Source organism: Mustela erminea, chromosome 2 (genome assembly GCF_009829155.1).
Source record: "Mustela erminea isolate mMusErm1 chromosome 2, mMusErm1.Pri, whole genome shotgun sequence".
NCBI lineage: Eukaryota > Metazoa > Chordata > Mammalia > Carnivora > Mustelidae > Mustela > Mustela erminea.
Genome location: NC_045615.1, coordinates 37,924,824 through 37,945,163, shown reverse-complemented (window position 1 = coordinate 37,945,163; position 20,340 = coordinate 37,924,824). Strand labels below are relative to the sequence as shown.

The 20,340-nt window shown below is 37.9% G+C and overlaps 1 protein-coding gene across 4 annotated transcripts in view; it reads left to right on the top strand.

Annotated features, from left to right (window-relative positions):
• Positions 1 to 2,889: 2,889 nt before the first annotated feature.
• RXFP1 (relaxin family peptide receptor 1) overlaps positions 2,890 to 20,340 on the top strand; it is a 100,142-nt gene continuing 82,691 nt past the window's right edge. For 3 of the 4 annotated variants that reach the window (XM_032332677.1, XM_032332676.1, XM_032332673.1), the window contains exon 1: positions 3,050 to 3,286. In XM_032332677.1, coding sequence (XP_032188568.1) covers positions 3,238 to 3,286 — 49 coding nt within the window. In that variant the 5' untranslated portion in view covers positions 3,050 to 3,237. Of the gene's footprint in view, positions 2,938 to 3,049; positions 3,287 to 20,340 lie in introns of those variants that run through there. The other variant, XM_032332674.1, reaches the window with a different exon arrangement.

The window sequence follows — 20,340 nt, the reverse complement described above, 5'->3', positions numbered from 1 at the left end:
AGGATTGGAAATGATGATAGCAAATAGGCTGAGACGTGTAGACAAAAAGCCCTTAAGTGTCATGATCTAATTTTAAAATATGATGCTGAAGAATGTACTAGTGTATTTCAGTGAATGGAAACACCATAGATTAGAAACTTGAATCTATATAGTGCACACATTGATGATGCTTGTCTAGGTCAACTCATTAGGTTGTCCTAAGAAGTAATTTTCAAATGGAAAGTTTTGTTATTATTCAAAGAACCTAAGTAAGATTTTTCTAAGAGATTCCAAGGTAAGAAAGGGTGTTAACTATTAGCCGAAGTCAGCACCAAATCTAATGTGGAAAACCATGAAGTACTCAGCCAAAGAGAGGCAATGACGTCACAGAGTCTACCAGGCCCCTAGTATATGTTTATAATTGAACAATATAAACAGGAAGAGAAGGCTAGAAACATATACCGTCTGTGTGCATTTAAAACACTGCAAGGTATGTCCTCAACCTGCAGAACAACAAAATGAGGAAACACATTTTCATTAAATTTTAAATGAGAAGAATTCTATTTTAATTATTTAGTAAAAAATCAATACTCAAATATTGTCCAGGCCAAGTCTTTTGCTATGATGCAATTGTTGTCCACCAGGAGCAAGTTTGCCCCCCAGGGGACATTTAACTATGTTTAGTGACATTTTTAATTGTCCTAACTAGGGAGTGCTATTGACATCTAGTGGGTAGAGGCCAGGGATGCTGCTAAATATTCTACCAATGCAAAAGACAGCATCTCACAATGAAGAATTTTCTGGCCCAAAATACCAATATTGCCTGCTGCAGTGTGTGGTAGAGGCACTCTATGATCACTCCTGGGTTTTCCACCAATATACCTATACGAGATTCTTATTCCAGATTCACTGTCTTGGCTTAAAATAAGAAAGCAGTGATATTCTTAAAAAAAAAAAAAAAAGAAGAAGAAGAAGAAAAAGAAGTCTGAAATTGTTCCTTCAGGGAAATAACTATTTTAGCAAAAGGTAACATAGTCTCAGTGGAATGAGAATTTATTTTGAAGTTTTGCATGGATAATTTGAGATTAAAGATACAATAGATGTATATTTTGTTGAAGACTACTTCTTGGCAATTGGCCTACTGATTGTATATGTCTGCAATAATCAGCTCAGGCAAAATGCTCAAAGCTAACAAAATAACCTCAGGATTACTTTGAAAACTCAGTGTCAAGAGTCAGTGTCAAGAGCTAAACTTTATGCTGGACAATTCTCAAAGCAAGTTCCTCAGCTTTACAGTTCAGAAGCTGCCTATGGGTTCCCCTTCAGCTATTGCCCTTGATATGTCTCTCAGAATCCTTTTAGGAAACACTATTTCTAAAATAAATAAAAGGGGCGCCTGGGTGGCTCAGTGGGCTAAAGCCTCTGCCAGCTGCTCAGGTCATGATCCCAGGGTCCTGGAGACCACATCGGGCTCTCTGCTCACCAGGGAGCCTGCTTCCTCCTCTCTCCCTGCCTGCCTCTCTGCCTACTTGTGATCTCTGCCTGTCATATAAAATAAATAAAAAATCATTAACCACTTAAAACATTTCAAGTATTATTACAAAGAATAAGCACCTAATAAACACTTAAAGAGAATTAAATGAGTGTTCAAATTCAGTTAACCATAAACATTTCTACTAAAATAACAATGTCTTTATTAAATAAATCTATTGACATACAAATGACTTGTAAAGTTCAGTACCTTTTTTTTTTTCCTTTCGTGGTATTAATTACCTCTACAGGAAAAAAGAAAAGTAGGGTTAATATAAACCTTGAGCCACGATTTAGAAACAGGCTTCTTTTTTTTTTTTTTTTTTTTTTTTTAAGATTTTTTATTTATTTATTTGACAGACAGAGATCACAAGTAGACAGAGAAGTAGGCAGAGAGAGGGGGGAAGCAAGCTCCCTTCTGAACAGAAAGCCCAATGCAGGGCTAGATCCCAGGACCCTGAGATCATGATCTGAGCCGAAGGCGAGGCTTAATCCACTGAGCCACCCAGGCACCCCTAAAAACAGGCTTCTTATGTTGAAGTCGATGATATAGAGATATGTAATTTAAATAGATTCTACAGGTAGAGTGATTAGGAGGCATTAACCTCACAAGACAATTTCTCCCAGCAAGGTGCTGTACAGTTGTTTTAAAAATAAATTATTACACACTGCAAAATAAGAATGACATAGCCTGGTTAAAAGAGAAAGCATTGCATGGAAATGTTCTTTACATTTGCAAGCTTTTTTTTTCTCTGCTGATTAAAGTCATCATCATATGAATGGCTGCCATTCAGTAATCACCTATTGTGTACTAGAACCAGACATTCAATTTGCACAGGGCTGGACATCACTGCCACCTTGCTGAATAGATATTTTCCCCCAGAAAACCAAAGCTCAGCCAAGACAGGCACCTACACAACTAACAATTTGAATCAGACTATGATTCAAACCCAGGAAGGCTTTACTCCACAACCAATGACCTATCGTGGTCTCCACTTGTAGTAAAACTCACGAGCTCAAGAAAATTTAAGATTTGTTTTTTATTCCTTTGTATTTATTCTTTACACAACATCCTATCATTCCAGTGCCTAAACTCAGATCACACAAAAGATTGCTATAGCTACATTTTAATTCTTGCCTTATAGTTAATTCCACAATGGCATTTTGCCCCGTGTACTTCTGTTTTTTTCCCAGTCCCAAGTCACTGAGGGAAAAAAAATTTTTTTTTTCGTTTGTAACATATCTCTTGGTTTCTTTCTAGTTGTGTGATTTTGATCAGCTCAGACATTTGTCGGTTCACACACACTGTCATCTGTAGACTGTTGCCGGACATAGAAAAAAAGATGTTTAGAGTCAACAAGAAGAGCTTGTATGTTCTCTGTCTGAAACTTTTGCTCACTGCTCAGCTTTGTCTGTGTTCACGCTGGGGTGTGTGTGTGTCTGCTGTGGCAGGGCGGGGGGGGGGGGTGGGGGGGTGTAAAGAAGGATACTAAGACTTTTAGAGAAGGAGGGTGGGAGGAGAGATTCTGAGAAACAGAAAGGAAGAAAGAAAAGAATAGGGAATGGAAAGAGAGGGAGAGGAAATGAGAGAGGAAGGGGGGAGGACTGCTTTGTAGCTGCTAAGATTGCAGACAGAAATAGCACACAACCACCGTGAGCTGTGTGCGACTCAGAAACCAAGACCAAATTGTACTCACTTTTATTAATCAGTTGCTCACAAAGAAGGAAATGACATCTGGTCCTGTCTTCTTCTACATCTTAATTTTGGGTAAATACTGTAAGTATGCTCTCTACTTAATTTTATATACCTTAATAATATTGTATGAACTAATCACAATTACAAATGTTTATTACTTACATTTATGCTTTTAATATAAAACTGTTTTTTTCTGATAAAATTGTAATCTTACTTCAGAATTATTCTTAAGTCATTTCTGGTATTTATATTGGAAACTGGAATATATTGGCAGAGGCAGTAATTAAGCAAGATTAACATGACATACAAACCTATGCTTCATAACAACCAATTTGTTTAAGCAACAATTATTTTATAAATAATTTGATACTATTTCAAGAGAAGTAGTCTTTAAAGAGATTGTGTTCAAGTAAGATGCCCATGTGAAATATCTGGTAAAGTCTACATTTATTCTGGTGTATGTGTAGTTTTAATGCTTCGTGGTCCCAGTCTTTGTGATTTGATATCATAGGTGTGCCTTCTCACTGAGAAATGCATTCATAAAACTCCTTTTTTATTTAAAAAAGATCTCTCACTTTTCCTTGAAAGAAAAGCACAAAGCAATGAAAAGCACAGACCAAGAGCCCAAATGGGCATTTTTTGTTATAATGACAATTCTTGCTCTCTCTTTGTGTGCTATAGTTTACTTTCCAGGAAAAAAAAAAAAAAATGTAAATCAAGAGAGTCATTTTGCATTGAACCTTACTTAAATGGTATTATATAAGTAGAAATAAAATGTTTATATTTCCTAGATAATAACTGATGAGAAATCCAAAGCATATCAAGAAGGAAAACTTTCTGTGGATCTGTAATACCTTCTGATGCTGAAAGGAATTAAGCTTTAACAAATTAGAATTCACATGCATACTTACATCCCTCGAGCTCTTAAAAGTTTGCAGAAGTCGGTTTTCACTAAGATAGTCTATTGACAGTGCCTCCAAGTAATTTCCCTCCGAACTCTCCCAGTTCTGATGCCCATGTCCTGCATCAAAGTGATTTTTCTTTTTTCCTCTCCTCCCTTGACCTCCAGTATGCTTTTTACTTTAATGGTCAAATGGGACAGACAGCTTCAAAACCAAGGCAACAGTTCAGAATCCTAAAGAAACATTCTAGCTCCTAGCTTTCTCTGCCTCTAATCTTGGTCACTATGATTTCATTTTTCATTCCAGTTTTATTTAGAAATGATTGACATACATCACTGGAGAAGTTTAAGTCAAAAAGAATGATGGTTTGATTTATATATATTGTGAAATGATTATACAACAGGCTCAGCTAACATCTGTCTGCTTATATAGATACAATATAAAGCAAAAGAGAAAAGAATAAAGGGGAAAAAATTGTTTCCTTGTGATCAGAACTCAGGATTTACTCTCTTGACACCTGTCCTGTACATCAATCACACTGAAGTGGTGGCTGTCATCATCATGTTGGACATGACATCCTTACCACTTACTTCTCTTGTAGCTGGAAGCTGGTATCTTTTGACCACCTTCCTTCACTTCTGCCAGCCTCCACTCCTCCCCCATTATTTCCGGTAACCACAAGTGTTATCTCTTTTCTCCATGAATTTATTTTGAGACTTTCCTTTTTTTTTTTTAAGGTTCCACATATAAGTGAGATCATACAGTATTTGTCTTTCACTGTCTGCCTTATTTCACTAAGCATAATGCCTTCAAGGTCCCTCCGTGTGTCATAAATACTAGAATTTTCTGGGTTTTATCACTGAATAATATCCCATAGTGTTTGTGTATACACACACACTATATATGTATATATGCTTATATATATGCCCCCACTTCCTTATTCCCTCAACCATGGATGGACATGTAGGTTGTTTCCATGTCTTGGCTATTGTAAATAATGCTGCTATGAATACCAGGGTGCATATTAACAAGTGCATCATATTAACGAGTTAAGGTTTTCATTACCTTTATATATATTTCCAGAAGTGCAGTTGCTGGATCATGTAATAGTTCTATTCTTAATTTTTTGAGGATACTTCCATAGTGGCTATGCGAGTTTGCAATTCCACCAACAGCGTTCAGGGATTCCCTTTTCTCCACATCCATGCCAGCTTTCTTATCTCTTGTCCTTTTAATGACAGCCATTCCAAAATGTATGAGGTGGTATCTCATTGTGGTTTTGATTCACATTTTCCTAGCATAGGACTAGTGATGTTGACCATCTTTTCATGTACCTATTGGCCCTACATATGTCTTCTTTGGAGAAATATCTATTCAGGTCCTTTGCCCATTTTTTAATTGGGTTATTTGGATTTTTGCTATTGAGCTATGTGAGTTCTTGTTATGTTTTGAATATTAAGACCGGGTCAGATATACAATTTGCAAATCTTTTTCCCATTCTGGATGTTTTCTTCTCATTTTGTTGATGGTTCTCTTTGCTGTGCAGAAGCTTGTTAGTTTGGTGTAGTTCTACTTGTTTCTCTTTCATTGCGTTGTTTGTGCTTCAGGTGCCATACCCAAAAAATCACTACCAAAATCCATACCCAAGAGCTTTGTTTCTATGTTTTCTCCTAGACATTTCATGGTTTCAGTTCCTACATTTAAGACTCATTACCCATTTTCCTAAGTAGAGCCAAAAGCCCAATTGTAAACCATCACTAAAAATTGAGTGTTTCTCATTATAATCCAAGCATTTAAGCTACTAGAGTTTTTAATATTTGTAGCCAAAACACTCATAAATCAATAACATTTTATTGTTCCCTATTCCATTTCAATGAAATGAAAAGGTTAAATAAGCCAAAGGAATACTTCCAAGTTAAGCATTCTAATATGGAAAATGGAATTCTAATATGAGGAATTCAAGGATATGTAATAGGTGCTCATGGCAGGTTGAAAAGCAACTTTAGCTAATGTGTTACTAGCCAATTCAACTGAGTAAAAAAAAGTTCCCTGTTTACATATTCCCTTTTGTTAAAAAAAAAAACTACTTTCATGAATAGAAAACAAAAAGTAAATGATAATGATGATGATGTCAAAACCTTCCAACTTTTTAAAATTTAAGTTATCTTGTGATTTAAAAAAAAAATTTTTTTGACATTGTGTGTGAGTAAAGGGTCCAATTTCTCATCCTTCCACACCATCTGCAAAAGATAAAGGTACAAACATCTGATGCAGAGTTTGGCAAGCAGGATTCCTGGCTATAGGGTGTCAAAGGAGTGGGGAGGGAAGAAGGGCATTTGGCAGGAACCTCCAATTAACAACCCACACCCATAATTCACTTCCTACTTTATCTCACCATTCAACTCCACCAAGAGAGGATTTTCAATGCCCAAAGCAAAAGAAGTCAACAACTATGTAGGGACAAATCTTAAATCTCTGTAAATACCTGTGTTGGTTATTGTTTGTTTGTGTTTGTTTGTTTGTTTGTTTGTTTTTTAATCCACTCTCCTATTGCCTGAGAAAGGCTATGGGATTTCCTAGAAGACTGCTGGCTCAAGGTGCTTCGGAGCACCCCCATGTATTGGTCCTAAGATTTGCAGCAATGACTTACCCTCGCGAGCCTTAGTTTGTAAAATTGTAATAAAATTTTTCACCCTACCCATACCCCAGAGCCCTTATGTTTGCTTCTTTATTACATAAATTACCTCCTTGAATCCTTAGAACAACTCTATTATGTAGAATGAAACACACAACGAAGGCAAGACCCAAGGACATTCAGTACCTTGTCACAAGATTCAGGCTCATAAATAATAACAAGACTTGAGATTTGAATGCTTTTAAAGCCTATACTCTTTCCACTAGACCATGAACACTCAGAGATCGTGTGTGTAAAGACAATAGCAATTATTAGTTATCTTTTCAACCAAAAATGCCTATTGAATGCCAGTTACCTTAATAAGCATGAGACTTAAGGGTGACTACAGTATGATCCCTGCTCTGAAGGGGAGAATGGAGAAGACAGAAAGTTAATCTAGGATTACCAGTGAGACAAGGGCAAAAACCTATGTGTACACAGGTTGGGGCAACATTAAGATTTAGAAAAGGTTTTCTTTCACCCTTGAGAATTTCTAATTCTCAAAAAATTCCTCTGTCTGTAGTCTAGTTAGCTATATTGTGCCGGTGTTGATTTATTAGTTTTGATAATGTACTGTGGTTATGTAATATTTTACCATTAGGGGAAGTTGGGTAAAGAGTACATAGGACCTCTCTGTGCTATTTTTGCAACTTCTTGGGAGTCTATAATATTTCAAAATTAAGAGTTAAAAAACAATCCCCAGGAAGAATTGTATCTGAAATCCTTACCAGCAAATGCTTTACTTATTACCTAAATAGTATCATTCAACAAAAACAATCATTTTACTTAATACTTCAGAGAGACAGGGAACCAGTGAGGAACTAGGAACCAGAAGAAGCCCAAACATAAACTTGATCCACTGCAGTGTTTGCCAAGAACTGATCCAGCTGGGAAAGTCCTCACTTTTAGATTCCAAGTGGATATTCACAAGACAATCTGGGCTTCTTCTTAGGTCTTACAACAGGTATATCTTCTAGCAATTTTTCTCTAACCATTAAGAAGGAGAAAGGAAGAGGTTTTCCCAGAACAGACCATCAGGATATGAAAAAAGAGAATACTGATCTATTTACCCACCTCCAAAAGATGAGAGAATAAACTCTCCAATATGCAGACTACAGAATTATCTATTATTCCACTCAATATTTTTGAAGGTTACTAATACTTTTCGTATTGTTTTTTCTTTGAGTTTGGAATCATATTTTTAAATTTTAATTAGAAAATTAACAAGTCTGTGCAAATACATCATCATCATCTACATAAAGAGAAACAAAGTATTGCATTTGTGAACGAATAGTTTTCCGAACATAATTTCACACATGAGGACAAACTTGTTAAACTGAAATGTGCTTGGAATTGGGTGTTCTATTTAGGTGTTGTTGTTGTTTTTTTTTTTAATTTTTTTTGTCTGAAAAATTATAAACATTTATACCATTTTGATTTCAAGCACTATGATTGTGGTTATAATTGTAGTTGTTATATTTACCATTTAATGAGAGTTTTCCATGGACCATGAACTATGTACTAAGTGCTTTATAAACATTATCTGATTTTATGCCCATAAAAGCCTGAAGAGATATTCTCATTTTGCAAAGGAGGAAACAGAAAATGAGAAATACTGAGTAGCACACCTGGGATCATTCCCTAGTAATTGTTGCAAAAGAGATTTCATTCCAAGCCTATCTCCTTGAAAAGCCTGTGTTAGTAAAACAGGATTCGGTTCTAATATTTTCTAATACTATGATATATTTAAATTAAAACAGTCCTTTATAAATTGATCTATTGGGGAGGGTATGTGCTATGGTAAGTGCTGTGAAGTGTGTAAACCTGGCCATTCACAGACCTGTACCCCTGGAGCTAATAATATATTACATGTTTATAAAAAAACTTAAAAAATTATTTAAAAAAAAAGATTGTCTGATCTAACTCACTTGCCTTGAGACAAGTTAGCTACATCCCCATGTTAGAGATTAAACAATAAAGAAATATTGACCAGTCCAAAATCACAAAACTGGTATATCCAAACAAAAACAGAGTTTGCACATTGGGGAGGGTATGTACTATGGTGAGTGCTGTGAAGTGTGTTAACCTGGCGATTCACAGACCTGTATCCCTGGGGCTAGTAATAAATTATATGTTAATAAAAAAATTAAAAATTTTTTGGGGTGCCTGGGTGGCTCAATGGGTTAAGCCTCTGCCTTCGGCTCAGGTCATGATCCTAGGGTCCTGGGATGGAGCCCCGCATGGGGCTCTCTGCTCGGCAGGGAGCCTGCTTCTCCCCTCTCTCTCTCTGCCTGACTCTCTGCCTACTTGTGATCTCTATCTGTTAAATAGATAAATAAAATCTTTTAAAAAAAAAAGAAAGTACCAATAAATATTTACTCAATTCCTAAGTTAGCCTACCTCTCCGTCCTCCTGAGTATATTCTCCCCTCCTTATCCCCACAACTCCAGCAACTCTATTTCTTGTCCTGCACATAAGGATCAGGTACTTTCTTATCCTCTTCAATTTTATATATTTTCACCCATTACTCTGATCAGAACTACCAAAAGCTTTTTCCTTCTTTGGAGATAAACAGGAATCAATAAATCATCGATATTTTAAATTTGGCTTTTATTGTCTATCACAGTAATGCCAAAAGCCAAGTTAAGAAGAAAAAAAAAATAGTATCAAGTGAGATCTCCTGTTACTCATGTTAGAAATTGCTATTTTCTGGGGGGCACCTGGCTCGCTCATTGAGTTAAGCATCTGACTCTTGATTTCAGCTCAGGTCATGATCTCAGGGTTGTGAGATCAAGCCTCATGTGGGGCTCCATGCTGGTCGTTGAGCCTGCTTATTTAAGATTCTCTCTCCTGCTCTTTTTTCCACCTCCCCACGACTCCCCTCCCCGGTGCGCACATTCTCTCAAAAGAAGAAAGAAACAGTTGTATTTTATAATAATTTGACTGTTTGATATTTTTTTTTGCTAAGTTATTCATTTTATAATTATTTCAGTATTACCTAAATTAACTAGAGTCACCTTATTTCTTAAATCTTCTATAATAACAAATCTGTCTTTTTTTAAGTAATCAGTACTCTCAAAAAAAAAAAAAAAACCCTCTGAGAATTAGTCTTTGTGAGGACTCTCGGGGATTTTGCACCTGCTGCTGTACAACATGTGGAGTCCTTGCTTCTGGCAATTGTCCCAGCTCCTCTCTCCACCCTCTGTCTCCATCATTCCTCCTCAATTTCCCCTCAATATTGTCCCTGGAACTCAAGTTCTCCTTCCATAGTGCAGAACAGCACAGTTCTCTGGCCTCAGCTCCTGTCTCCAAACTCAACTCCAGGTCCATCTCTAGTCAAGGCACTCAGTTGAACAAAATGCCCCTCATATGGTCAGCTACGAAAAAGGACAGCAGATAATCTTATAAGTTCTTTAGCAGTAAGATTCACCCTTCTTAAAAGGCAGCTAAGAGTTAAAATATTTATTTTGTTTTTATTGAAGAACTGAATGTGCATTTGAACTGAGAGGTTGTACAATTGCATGAGCTAATTCATTAAAACATCTAATTATGTTGCTGTCCCTTAACCATCATTTCTCTTAACTGATATACTTAGAGAAAAATACTCTGTTCTGTTTCCAGCATCTGAGTCTCCAGTGAATCGCTATCTAGTTAGTTTCATCTTACGTCTCTCAAATACTTTTTTAATTGAAGTTTCATATAATTAGGCTTTCGAGTTCAAGAGAAAGTCAAAGTTTCTAGAGTAGCAAGTTCTCATTCTTTTTTTTTTTTTTAAAGACTTTATTTACTTATCTGACACACAGAGATCACAAGTAGGCAGAGAGGCAGGCAGAGAGAGGGAGGGAAGCAGGCTCTTCGCTAAGCAGAGAGCCTGATGCGGGGCTCGACCCCAGGACCCTGAGATCATGACCTGAGCGGAAGGCAGAGGCTTAACCCACTGAGCCATGTGCCCCACAAGTACCCATTCTTTACATACAAAGACACTGAAGTCATATAGCTGTGTTCCCTTTTGTTGCCTGGGGTATTATTCTTTACTCACCGTTACCATATGGTTTCACTTACTTCTAGAGCATAAGGAAGAACATGGAGGACATGGGGAGATGGAGAGGAGAAGTGAGATGGGGGAAATCAGAGGGGGAGACAAACCATGAGGGGCTGTGGACTCTGAAAAATAAACTGAGGGGTTTGGAGGTGAGGGGGGTGGGGGGTTGGGTGAACCTGGTGGTGGGTATTAAGGAGGGCACATGTTGCATGGAGCACTGGGTGTGGTGCATAAACAATAAATTTCATAAAAATGAAAAGAAATAAAATGAAAAAAAATTTAAAAATAAAAAGTAAATTTTAAAAAATGGGCCTCCAAATTTCATATGTAGGACAAGAAGGGCAGGAAATATGAGAGGCGTAGAATATCACCTTAAAGTAGAGAGAAACTATACTGAGGTTATTAAAATAAATTACTTATCCACCAGAATCCTGGCCTCCAAGACTAAGACTTTGCCAGTACACTGAGCTCAATATAATCATTATTCACTTACCTGCCTAGAGATAAACCTCTTAAATCATTCTCACAACCAGGTAGAGAATGGGCAAGGAGAGAAGAGTCTGATCACATCTCTTCAAGTCCATGCCTGCAGTCAGACCCTAAGGAACTTCTATGACAGTGGCTTTTATCAATCTCGGAGTAGATTAAGATCCAGCAAATGCTTTCATTATCTGTATTCCCTCTCCAGTCCATGCTCCCATGTTCTTCCTCAGACAACTAAATTGGTTTTAAATATTTATTTACTTATTTTAGAGAGAGCAAGAGAGCGAAAGCGTGGGGAAGGGCAGAGGGAGAGGAAGAGAAGCAGACTCCCCACTGAGAGTGGAGCCCGACTCATGGTTTGATCTCCAACCTGCGATCATGACCTGAAACCGTGAGTCAGACGGTTAGCCGACTGAGTCACCTAGCACCCCACAACGAAATTGTCTTCAGAGATACAGGCCCAGGGCACCTGGGTGGCTCAGTGGGTTAAGCCTCTGCCTTCAGCTCAGGTCATGATCTCCCGGTCCTGGGATCGAGTCCCGCATCAGACTCTCTGCTCAGCAGGGAGCCTGCTTCACCCTCTCTCTGCCTGCCTCTCTGCCTACCTGTGATCTCTGTCTGTCAAATAAATAAAATCTTAAGAAAAAAGAAAAAAGATACAGCCCTTTCCATTGTATGCCCTGTAGATACTAAATCTGGCCCTTGGAGCCGTGCCTCTAAGATGCGGGAATCGGAGGATTGCTATGCAGGTGTCCACTGAAGCTGCGGTGGGAGAAACTTTGTCAACTCCTCAAGAGTAATTTATAAACTATTGGAATCTTCCAGACATTTCTAGTTTCCAGACAGATGCTTTCTTTTCTCTAGGTACACCCAAATAACTTGGACATCAAATACCTATAATACCTAAACTTAACCTCATCCATCCCCTCTCCCCCAACAAAAAAGAATACCGTGACTTCTGACTTCTATCCTTCTGCCTGCGCTGAGGTGCCAGAGAGGGCAGATACAGTCGAAACCGTGTTCATGTTGAAGAGAGTCACCCTAAATTGCTTTTTTCATCTCTCACCCCACCTCAGCACACACAATTTCCTGAGATGGAATAACATGTTTTCCGACTTCACGGAGACTGAAAGGACACTTAGAGAAGCAATGCGAGGCATCTTCACTACTGTGCGAAGCTACCCAAAGGCATTAGCAATTTATGATTTTGTAGCAAATAAGTCCCACACTGGTAGTAAGCTACCTGCTACCATGCCAGTCTGATATCCTCTTTATCCTGTGGGGTGAGATGGTCTTTGCATTGAGATGAAGTGGGTATGTGAAAATTGAATGCATCTCCCTGGCCTTTCCTACTTCCCTCAGGCTTTGATCCTGCTGTGTTCACTTTCTCCTCCTTTTTATCTCTCTCACCTACAGTCCACTTAGTGCCAACTGGAATCAGCAGCATTTCCTTGCCTGGCCTCCAAGATGCCCAGATATTTCTTTCCTATTCTAATCTACCACTTCCTCTTCCCCCCCTCACCACCACCTGATTTCTCCTTTTTTCGTCTCTATTCCTCAGCCGCACCATACCTCTTGACATAACACACACCAAGAGAAACTCCAGCCTCTCGGTCCCCAATCTTGCAACCTGAATTCTTATTTCTGCCTACCTCTAATCCTTGAGATCCCCTCCTCATGAGTTAGGAGGTTCATAGAGGATAGTTTCCTATTAAACACACTTTCTGCAAGTAATATATGCCCCCATTTTGCAGTTACCTGCTCTCAGGGACTTTATGGCTAATATTTGCCTCATTCAGTAAGGCGGTTCCAACATCTAATCCTCACAGCGTAAGGAAGCTATCACCCTGCGGGTTCCTCTAGGTGTAGCCATTCAAACAAATAAATCTTACTTTATAGATTTGAAATTGAAATGTTAGCAAAACATGCTGTTGGACACAAAGTGACAAATTTTGAACAAAATTTATAAATGTACATGCCTGGATCTCCTGAGAGACATCCCATAAGCTACCGCACAAAGCTGTTTTGAAAGCTTGTATCCAGGTTTCATGACGCAGGTATAAATTAATGAAAATAACTGATTACATTCTCAGGTGCATCAGGCACCAGCTTCAGAGAGCACAATTGGTGCTGCCAGGACATACACCCAGAGAACCTCTGGTCCTTGTCTTTCCTTTCCAGCTTCTTCTCTCCGCCAGCTCACCCTCGGCCTTCTGATATTTTAATAGGCTTTTCCCAGAGCAAGCTAGAAATATTTGACTCATTTTCAGTGGTCTAGAAGATATTCCATTTTTGCTTTCCTAGTTGTGGCTGATTTGTTGGAAACTGCAAAACTGCTTCATGGTTTATAAATGTTTCTCCTTTCTCACCCATTTCCAGCTTAGACAAGAAGACGTCATCATTCATGCTTTCTGTTAGATTCTCTTAACCTCCACTTAACCTCCCACTTTGTGTTAAAATCAAGAGAGGTGACTAGTTTAGCTAAGTTAAATTTAGATTTTTATTTCTCCCCTTCTGCCTGTAACCCTCGCCTTGATCTTGAAAGCTCCCTGGAAAGAAGGATTGTTTTTGTTTGTTGAAATTCAATAACTTTTCTCAGCAACTGAGCATTCATCCCCAGAGTTGACCTGAAATAATATAGCAAATCATTTGTCCATCAAATCCATTTTAATGGGAAAAAAAATCTATACAAATCTTTTTGTATTGCTGCTGGCTCTTGGCATCTCTTTCAAAGTTTCTATGTTGGTAATATATAGCGGGTTCAATATTATTCTCATGGTCCATTATAGTCATTACCTGGGAGGAGCTGCACAAAGAAATTAAATAGACTTATTCCCTTCCCGCTAGAAGTTCACAATCTATGACAGCTTTAATGTTTGTCTTATAAGATAGATCCAAATAGGCATAGGCTAGAATTATTAATTTAAAGATGTGAAGAGATAGGTCAAGACCAAACATTTTGTCATGATTAAATCCCCTTGACATTTTGCCTTTGGTTCAGCTCTAATGAATACCTGAATAGATAACTAAGGAATGAATGTGGTACTGATCAAGAAAAATGGAACTTAACAAAGCAGTGTGTCATGAAGGAGTCCAAGGAAGAATGATGCTACGTCGCATGGAATAAAAATAAGGGGTGTTTGCAGACCAAGAGTAAGTGCTGAGAGAGAAGAGAATTCAGTGAAATCTCCCAGCAGTCCATGATGGAGAGGCAGCAGAAGGAACAAGCCGAGGCAGGATGTGTTGGTGATGGTGTTAGTGTAACCTTTATAAAGCTGTTCTATGTGATCCAGTGTCGGAATGGGTTCACATTTAATGAAGCTCATACAGAACAAGGCATTCACCTTTACTCATGCCTCTGAAAAGATTTAAAGAATCATCCAGGCATGTACATTTAAAGACATCCATTCCGGAGTCTTACTGAAATAGCATGTAAGCTCTTCTCTAGATTTCTCTTCCTCCAGATTTCTCTCTTTGATGCAAGACCATGTAGACCCCTCCTGCCTCCTTTCCCCCATCACTCAGCCCTCACTCCTGATACAACACACTCCTCTGCCACACAGTCTCTTTGCACACAAAATCCATTTTCTATTCTGACCACTTTTTTCAGGAAAATTCATCTCTCAGTATTGGGGGCTTTTTCTTGCCCTCAGGAAGTAGAGGGTAGGGGAGGAGTTCAGAGAAGAAAGTTAAAAGGCAATGCCAACATTATTGGTCATGAAATTTAAGGATTCAGGAGAAGGTGTAAACTATTACACCTTCTATATTACACATATAGACACACACACAGACACACAGAGTAATAGCTTTGCCCCACCATTAATATTAAGTATATCAAAACCAGATGGGGGGTATAATATATAAATTTTCATTTTTAAGGCACAAATCTCAGATGTGCAAAGTTGAAATTTTGTTTCTGTGACTCAACTCAGAGCTCATGACTCCCACAAAAAAAAAAAAAAAAAAAAAGATAGACATTTAAATTTGCTAATTCAAAGCAGCTTCGTTTAGGAATTGGCAACTTTGGGCTCCTGGGTGGCTCAGTGGGTTAAGCCGCTGCCTTCGGCTCAGGTCATGATCCCAGGGTCCTGGGATCGAGTCCCGCGATCGAGTCCCGCATCGGGCTCTCTGCTCAGCAGGGAGCCGGCTTCCCTCTCTCTCTCTCTGTCTGCCTCTCTGCCTGCTTGTGATCTCTGTCTGTCAAATAAATAAATAAAATCTTTAAAAAAAAAAAAAAAAGAATTGGCAACTTTATCTTTAAAGTACAATCTTAATCCCTTAAGAATTGTTACCCGTTCCGCCCATGTAGCAGGTGGGTTCAGAGGAAGCTTGGAAGGCACTTCCCGCATGGAAGTGGAGGGCCGTTGGAGGGATGAACATCTGCAGCAACTTTGCCAGCTCCATGTGAGGTTTAGCTCCTCTGTCGGGTGTTGGCACCAGCACTCGCCAACGCGTTCAAACACATCGTTATTCTCCAGCTGGCAGGGCCGGGTAATCCACATGCTTCTTTCCCGGCTATAACGCCTCTCTCCATTGACCGTCGGCTCATAGCCAACCTTCTCCGGAGAGCATAGGAAACCCTCAAATGGCCTTCACCTGTCAGAAGCCCAGGGAGATTCGGGGCTGACTCAGACCCTGTTTTCGCTTACCTCGCCACCACAGCTCCCCACGCCCCTCGTATCACATAGGACATGTGTCTTCTGCTAGAGACGTGCCCTTGCCTTGTGCTGCAAATTAGGATTTGGGACAAGAATCGCCTCTGTATGGGCAACCCCCCAAGCTCTCTCTGTGATTTCTACCCCCCCTCTTCCCCAAAGGAATTTTAGATTCCAAGCTGACAGGGTGTTTCATGCTCACATCTTGTTCCCACCAAGTTCAAGAAAACAGCTTTGAGAGTATCACACATGCTTACCCACCTCTATAGGTTGGGGAAACATTCAGTTCTCTGAGTCCTTCAGTATTTGGTCTTGACTGTCAAAACCAAGAGGGTCACATTCAAAGAAATGAATAAAAAGGAAAAATATGCTCTCTCAAGTATCTGGCTTTTGCAGTTCAAAGGCATGACTTTTAAGCTTTGGAATTCAGGCAAGAATTAGACTTTTCCAGAAAGGCCCTTCTGGACTCTACCTTCTTTGAGCAATAAAGGACAGTCCAATTGACCTGTATTAGTGGCAGAAGGTAAAAAAATGAATAACTAAGAAAGAAGAATATTTGGATATGTGATAAAAGCATGCAGCATTTGATAAGCAGGAATTATATATACAAAACCATAGTAATTTGAAAAACTAATTACGATGCCATATTTTAGTAAAATAGGAAATCTTTGAGAATTTGCAAAATATTTAATGTCAAATATTTACCTAGATTTCCCAATAATGGTAAGTGGATAAAGTGAATATACATGTTTATTCTCACTTTTGGCAAATTCTAAAGGAAAATCAGATTATTCACAATTTAAATAATGGCAAATAGTGTTACTTTATCAAAGGAATATCTTCATTTGGTGTTTGGCTTTTTTTTTTTTTAAAGTCACATGAAAATGTACCTATTCTACCTGGATTCTAACCCAAATATTATGACTACATACTATATTCTCGCTAGTACCATTTCTTCCCACCTTTTCATTCTGTTGTCCAAGCCAGTTCCTCTTATTATACTTACACCTATCTTTTACATAATTTTTATTTTTAATCTCTTTGCCCTACATTTTACTATATGTTTTCTTTTCCTGTTGTTCTAACCAACACTGATCATAATATTATAGATGAAAACACCAAAATATAAAAGAATTATTTAAATTGTGAAAAATCCCAAATCATTGTGTTTACCTAATAACTTTCTTCTAATAGAATGTGTGGAACAATAGAGTTTGTGCTCAACAGTAGGAAGGAACCAAGAGTAGTTTGCATGGCTCTCTCAACACCAGAAGCTGCACTATCACAAATGCTCTTCTCCAGTTGGTCCCCAGGAACCTACACTATTTTTAAACTTATTCTGGGGAAGTTGCTGCAAACATTTAATATATATTATAATGTGCTATATTCTATGTACTTAGATACATAAAATGTGCCAGACCAAAGTTACCATCTTCTGATTATTAACATGAATTATTTATATTACTAAAGTAACTAGAATCAGTTACATTATTGAAGTTCTGGTTGAAGATAAATACTTGCAGGTATTGTCTAATTAAATCCATACATGAATCCTGGAGGGTAAATGTGTGCTCATCTCTCCACATGAGGGACATGTGTGCCCACACATGGGACTGACGCAGATTGAGGAATTTGCTAAGATCACTGGCTCCTAAGTGCTTAATTTAGAATTTGAACTCAGATATATCTGACACCCAAGTTTTAGTTCTTTCCACTCCTCATATAAACACCCAAATCATGAGACATAATTATTCCATATTGTCTCTCATTTTATAAAACAAACATTTTTATTCCCAATTATAGAAGAGCAAACTGATCAAGCAAGTTGAACTCAGTTCGGATCCACCACTGACTGTCTCCTAGGGAAAAGGAGAAGTCACTGGCAGGCACAGATAGAGTGTGGGCAAAGCCACAGAGGCAGGAAAGGGTATGGTATGTACAGGAAATGATGAGAAGTTGGGATAGTTTAAGAATAGTGCAGAAGCAAACGCTTGCAGATAAAGTTACAAACGATCATTAGAACCAGATTATAAAGTCTTTGTAAGCTGCTCTCAAGAATGGACTCTGGACTATAGTACATAAGAGATTGTAGCAGAAGTTATGCACAAAATGCTATAGTGAGATGGATTGTTTTGGAAGTTACTCTGGCAACTTACCAAAAATGATCTAGAATGTGAAACACTGAAAACAATCCCTAAAAGAAGTGTCCACAGCACTCGAGTCACTAGAGAGGCAGAGGCTATGACCAAGTCAAGTCTGCAGCTGGTGTTTACATTGTTTTCATAGAACCTTAATATATTTTTAATATATTTTTAATATATTTTCTCCCTGACTTGTACCTATAAAATACACAAAATATGTGTGGAATACAAGACAAAGTTTTTGTCTACTACGCTGATTATAATATGACTGGCTTTTTTTGACATTGTACTCCACAAATATCCAATAATTATCCCTACTTCTAGCTCCCAAAAAAGTCTTTTGATCCACTCTGTGCCTGTATTTACATGTTTCCTATTTTTCTTGTGTTATTTTCTCACTGTTTTCTTTAAGAGCATAAAGTTTTTGGATCCAAATTAAAAATAAGGCAAAAGACAAAACACAATAGAAAACACTGTAAGAAACATACATGCAATAATGGACAATGTGTTTATTTGAATCCAATGGAAAGTACTATCTAGAAGTACAATCTCTACTCCTTAATGAATAAGTAACTTTGTCACACAAAGCTGTTACTAAGAAAGTGTCAGTAAACAAACTTAAGGGATTTTACTCAGAACTCACAATACACAGTAACCTCACAGTAGCGGGAAAACAGTATCGATTTAAATAATGTAAAATATAGCATTCACAGCGCCAAGGCATATCTGTAAGATATAATTTTATTCTTTGTTTTAATATATTTGTGTTTTAATGAGTAACACTACACATGATAAGTTTGAAGCACAAGGGTACAATTCATCATTTTATTTCTTAGAGTTTCCTTGATGAAGGTCACAGTAAGAATAAGGTGAAATGGTGCTGAAAGTTTAGGGCACGTTACTGATCAGGCATCAGAGATGCCCTCAACCCTCAGCACATTTCTAGTCTCCCTAAAAACTGCATATCCATGGTCATGCTATTTAGAAAAATAGCTTGCCCAGGACCTTTTCAAAATAAGAGTATATTTTATTATTCCTGCAAGCATCGAGCTAAAGGAGATAGAGTGAATTAGCCAGTTAGCTTAGTTGGTTAGATCGTGGTGATAAAAGGGATACACAGCTTCTTTTGCAGATATTGTAAACATTACATAAAAACCATTGCTAACAGCTTCTGTGACTAGAAATGTTATAATCAGTAGTCACAGAAAACTAAAAAAAATTTCTATATATTTATGAAAAAACAAAAGATTCACTTTCAGTTGGACAAACCTTTCCACTGGATAAATTACTCTCTGGTATAAATTAAATGCATATTTGGAAACTACATTAACTCTTGAAAATGACATAGTCAGAAAACCACATACATTCTGGAGTTGGAATATGTGCGTACTACATAGGGTTTACAGTGGTGAGCTGAAGGAATGCCACACATCGAGAACGCACAAAGTTTTCTTTACGGTTTTCCTAAGGGTAAGTTCCATGCCAATTTGTCAATCTAGGAACACTTAGCTTTTGGATTTCTGTTCACTTGATTAATACAGATTTATATTCTAGATTCAAAATTTAAAATCCAACCTCTCTTTAGGATTTTACCATCATTTGATGACAGATTACAGCTGTAATAAATACAGTATTATTTCACCACTAGCTATACCAAAGAGCTAGTCAAATTTCAAACATTTCTCCTTGCAGCTCTTTCTTCCCTTAATTTTCTGTTCCTTTCATCCTTTCTTCCCCTTGCCCATAAACACACACACACACACACACACACACACACACACACACATCAGTCTAGTCTTTCTATAGATAGAAATTGTGGTCCCTATAGTTGCTATGAGTCTGGTAAAAGAGGTAATGTCCTTTGAAGAAACAAAGATTTGGTGGCTAAACAAGGATCAGGCCCAGGATGTGTTTGGGACATTTACAGAAATAGGGTCCTAACTAGCTAAAGCCAGAGTCTGGAAAAAGAGCCACAGACATCTTTATAGTACCACAATTTTAAAATACTATTCTAAATGTTTCAAATACATGGACAATTATTCATTCTCCCTTTCCTTTGACTAATTTTTTTTAGTTCCTACAATAACCAATACAAGCATCAGAAATCAATGGCGTACAAAACAAAAAAGATGCCTTGCCTATGGGAATTTACATTCTAGGGATGATATTCAAATAGTGAAAAGAGGGCCTTTGGTGGCTCAGTGGGCTAAGCATCTGCTTTTGGCTCAGGTCATGATC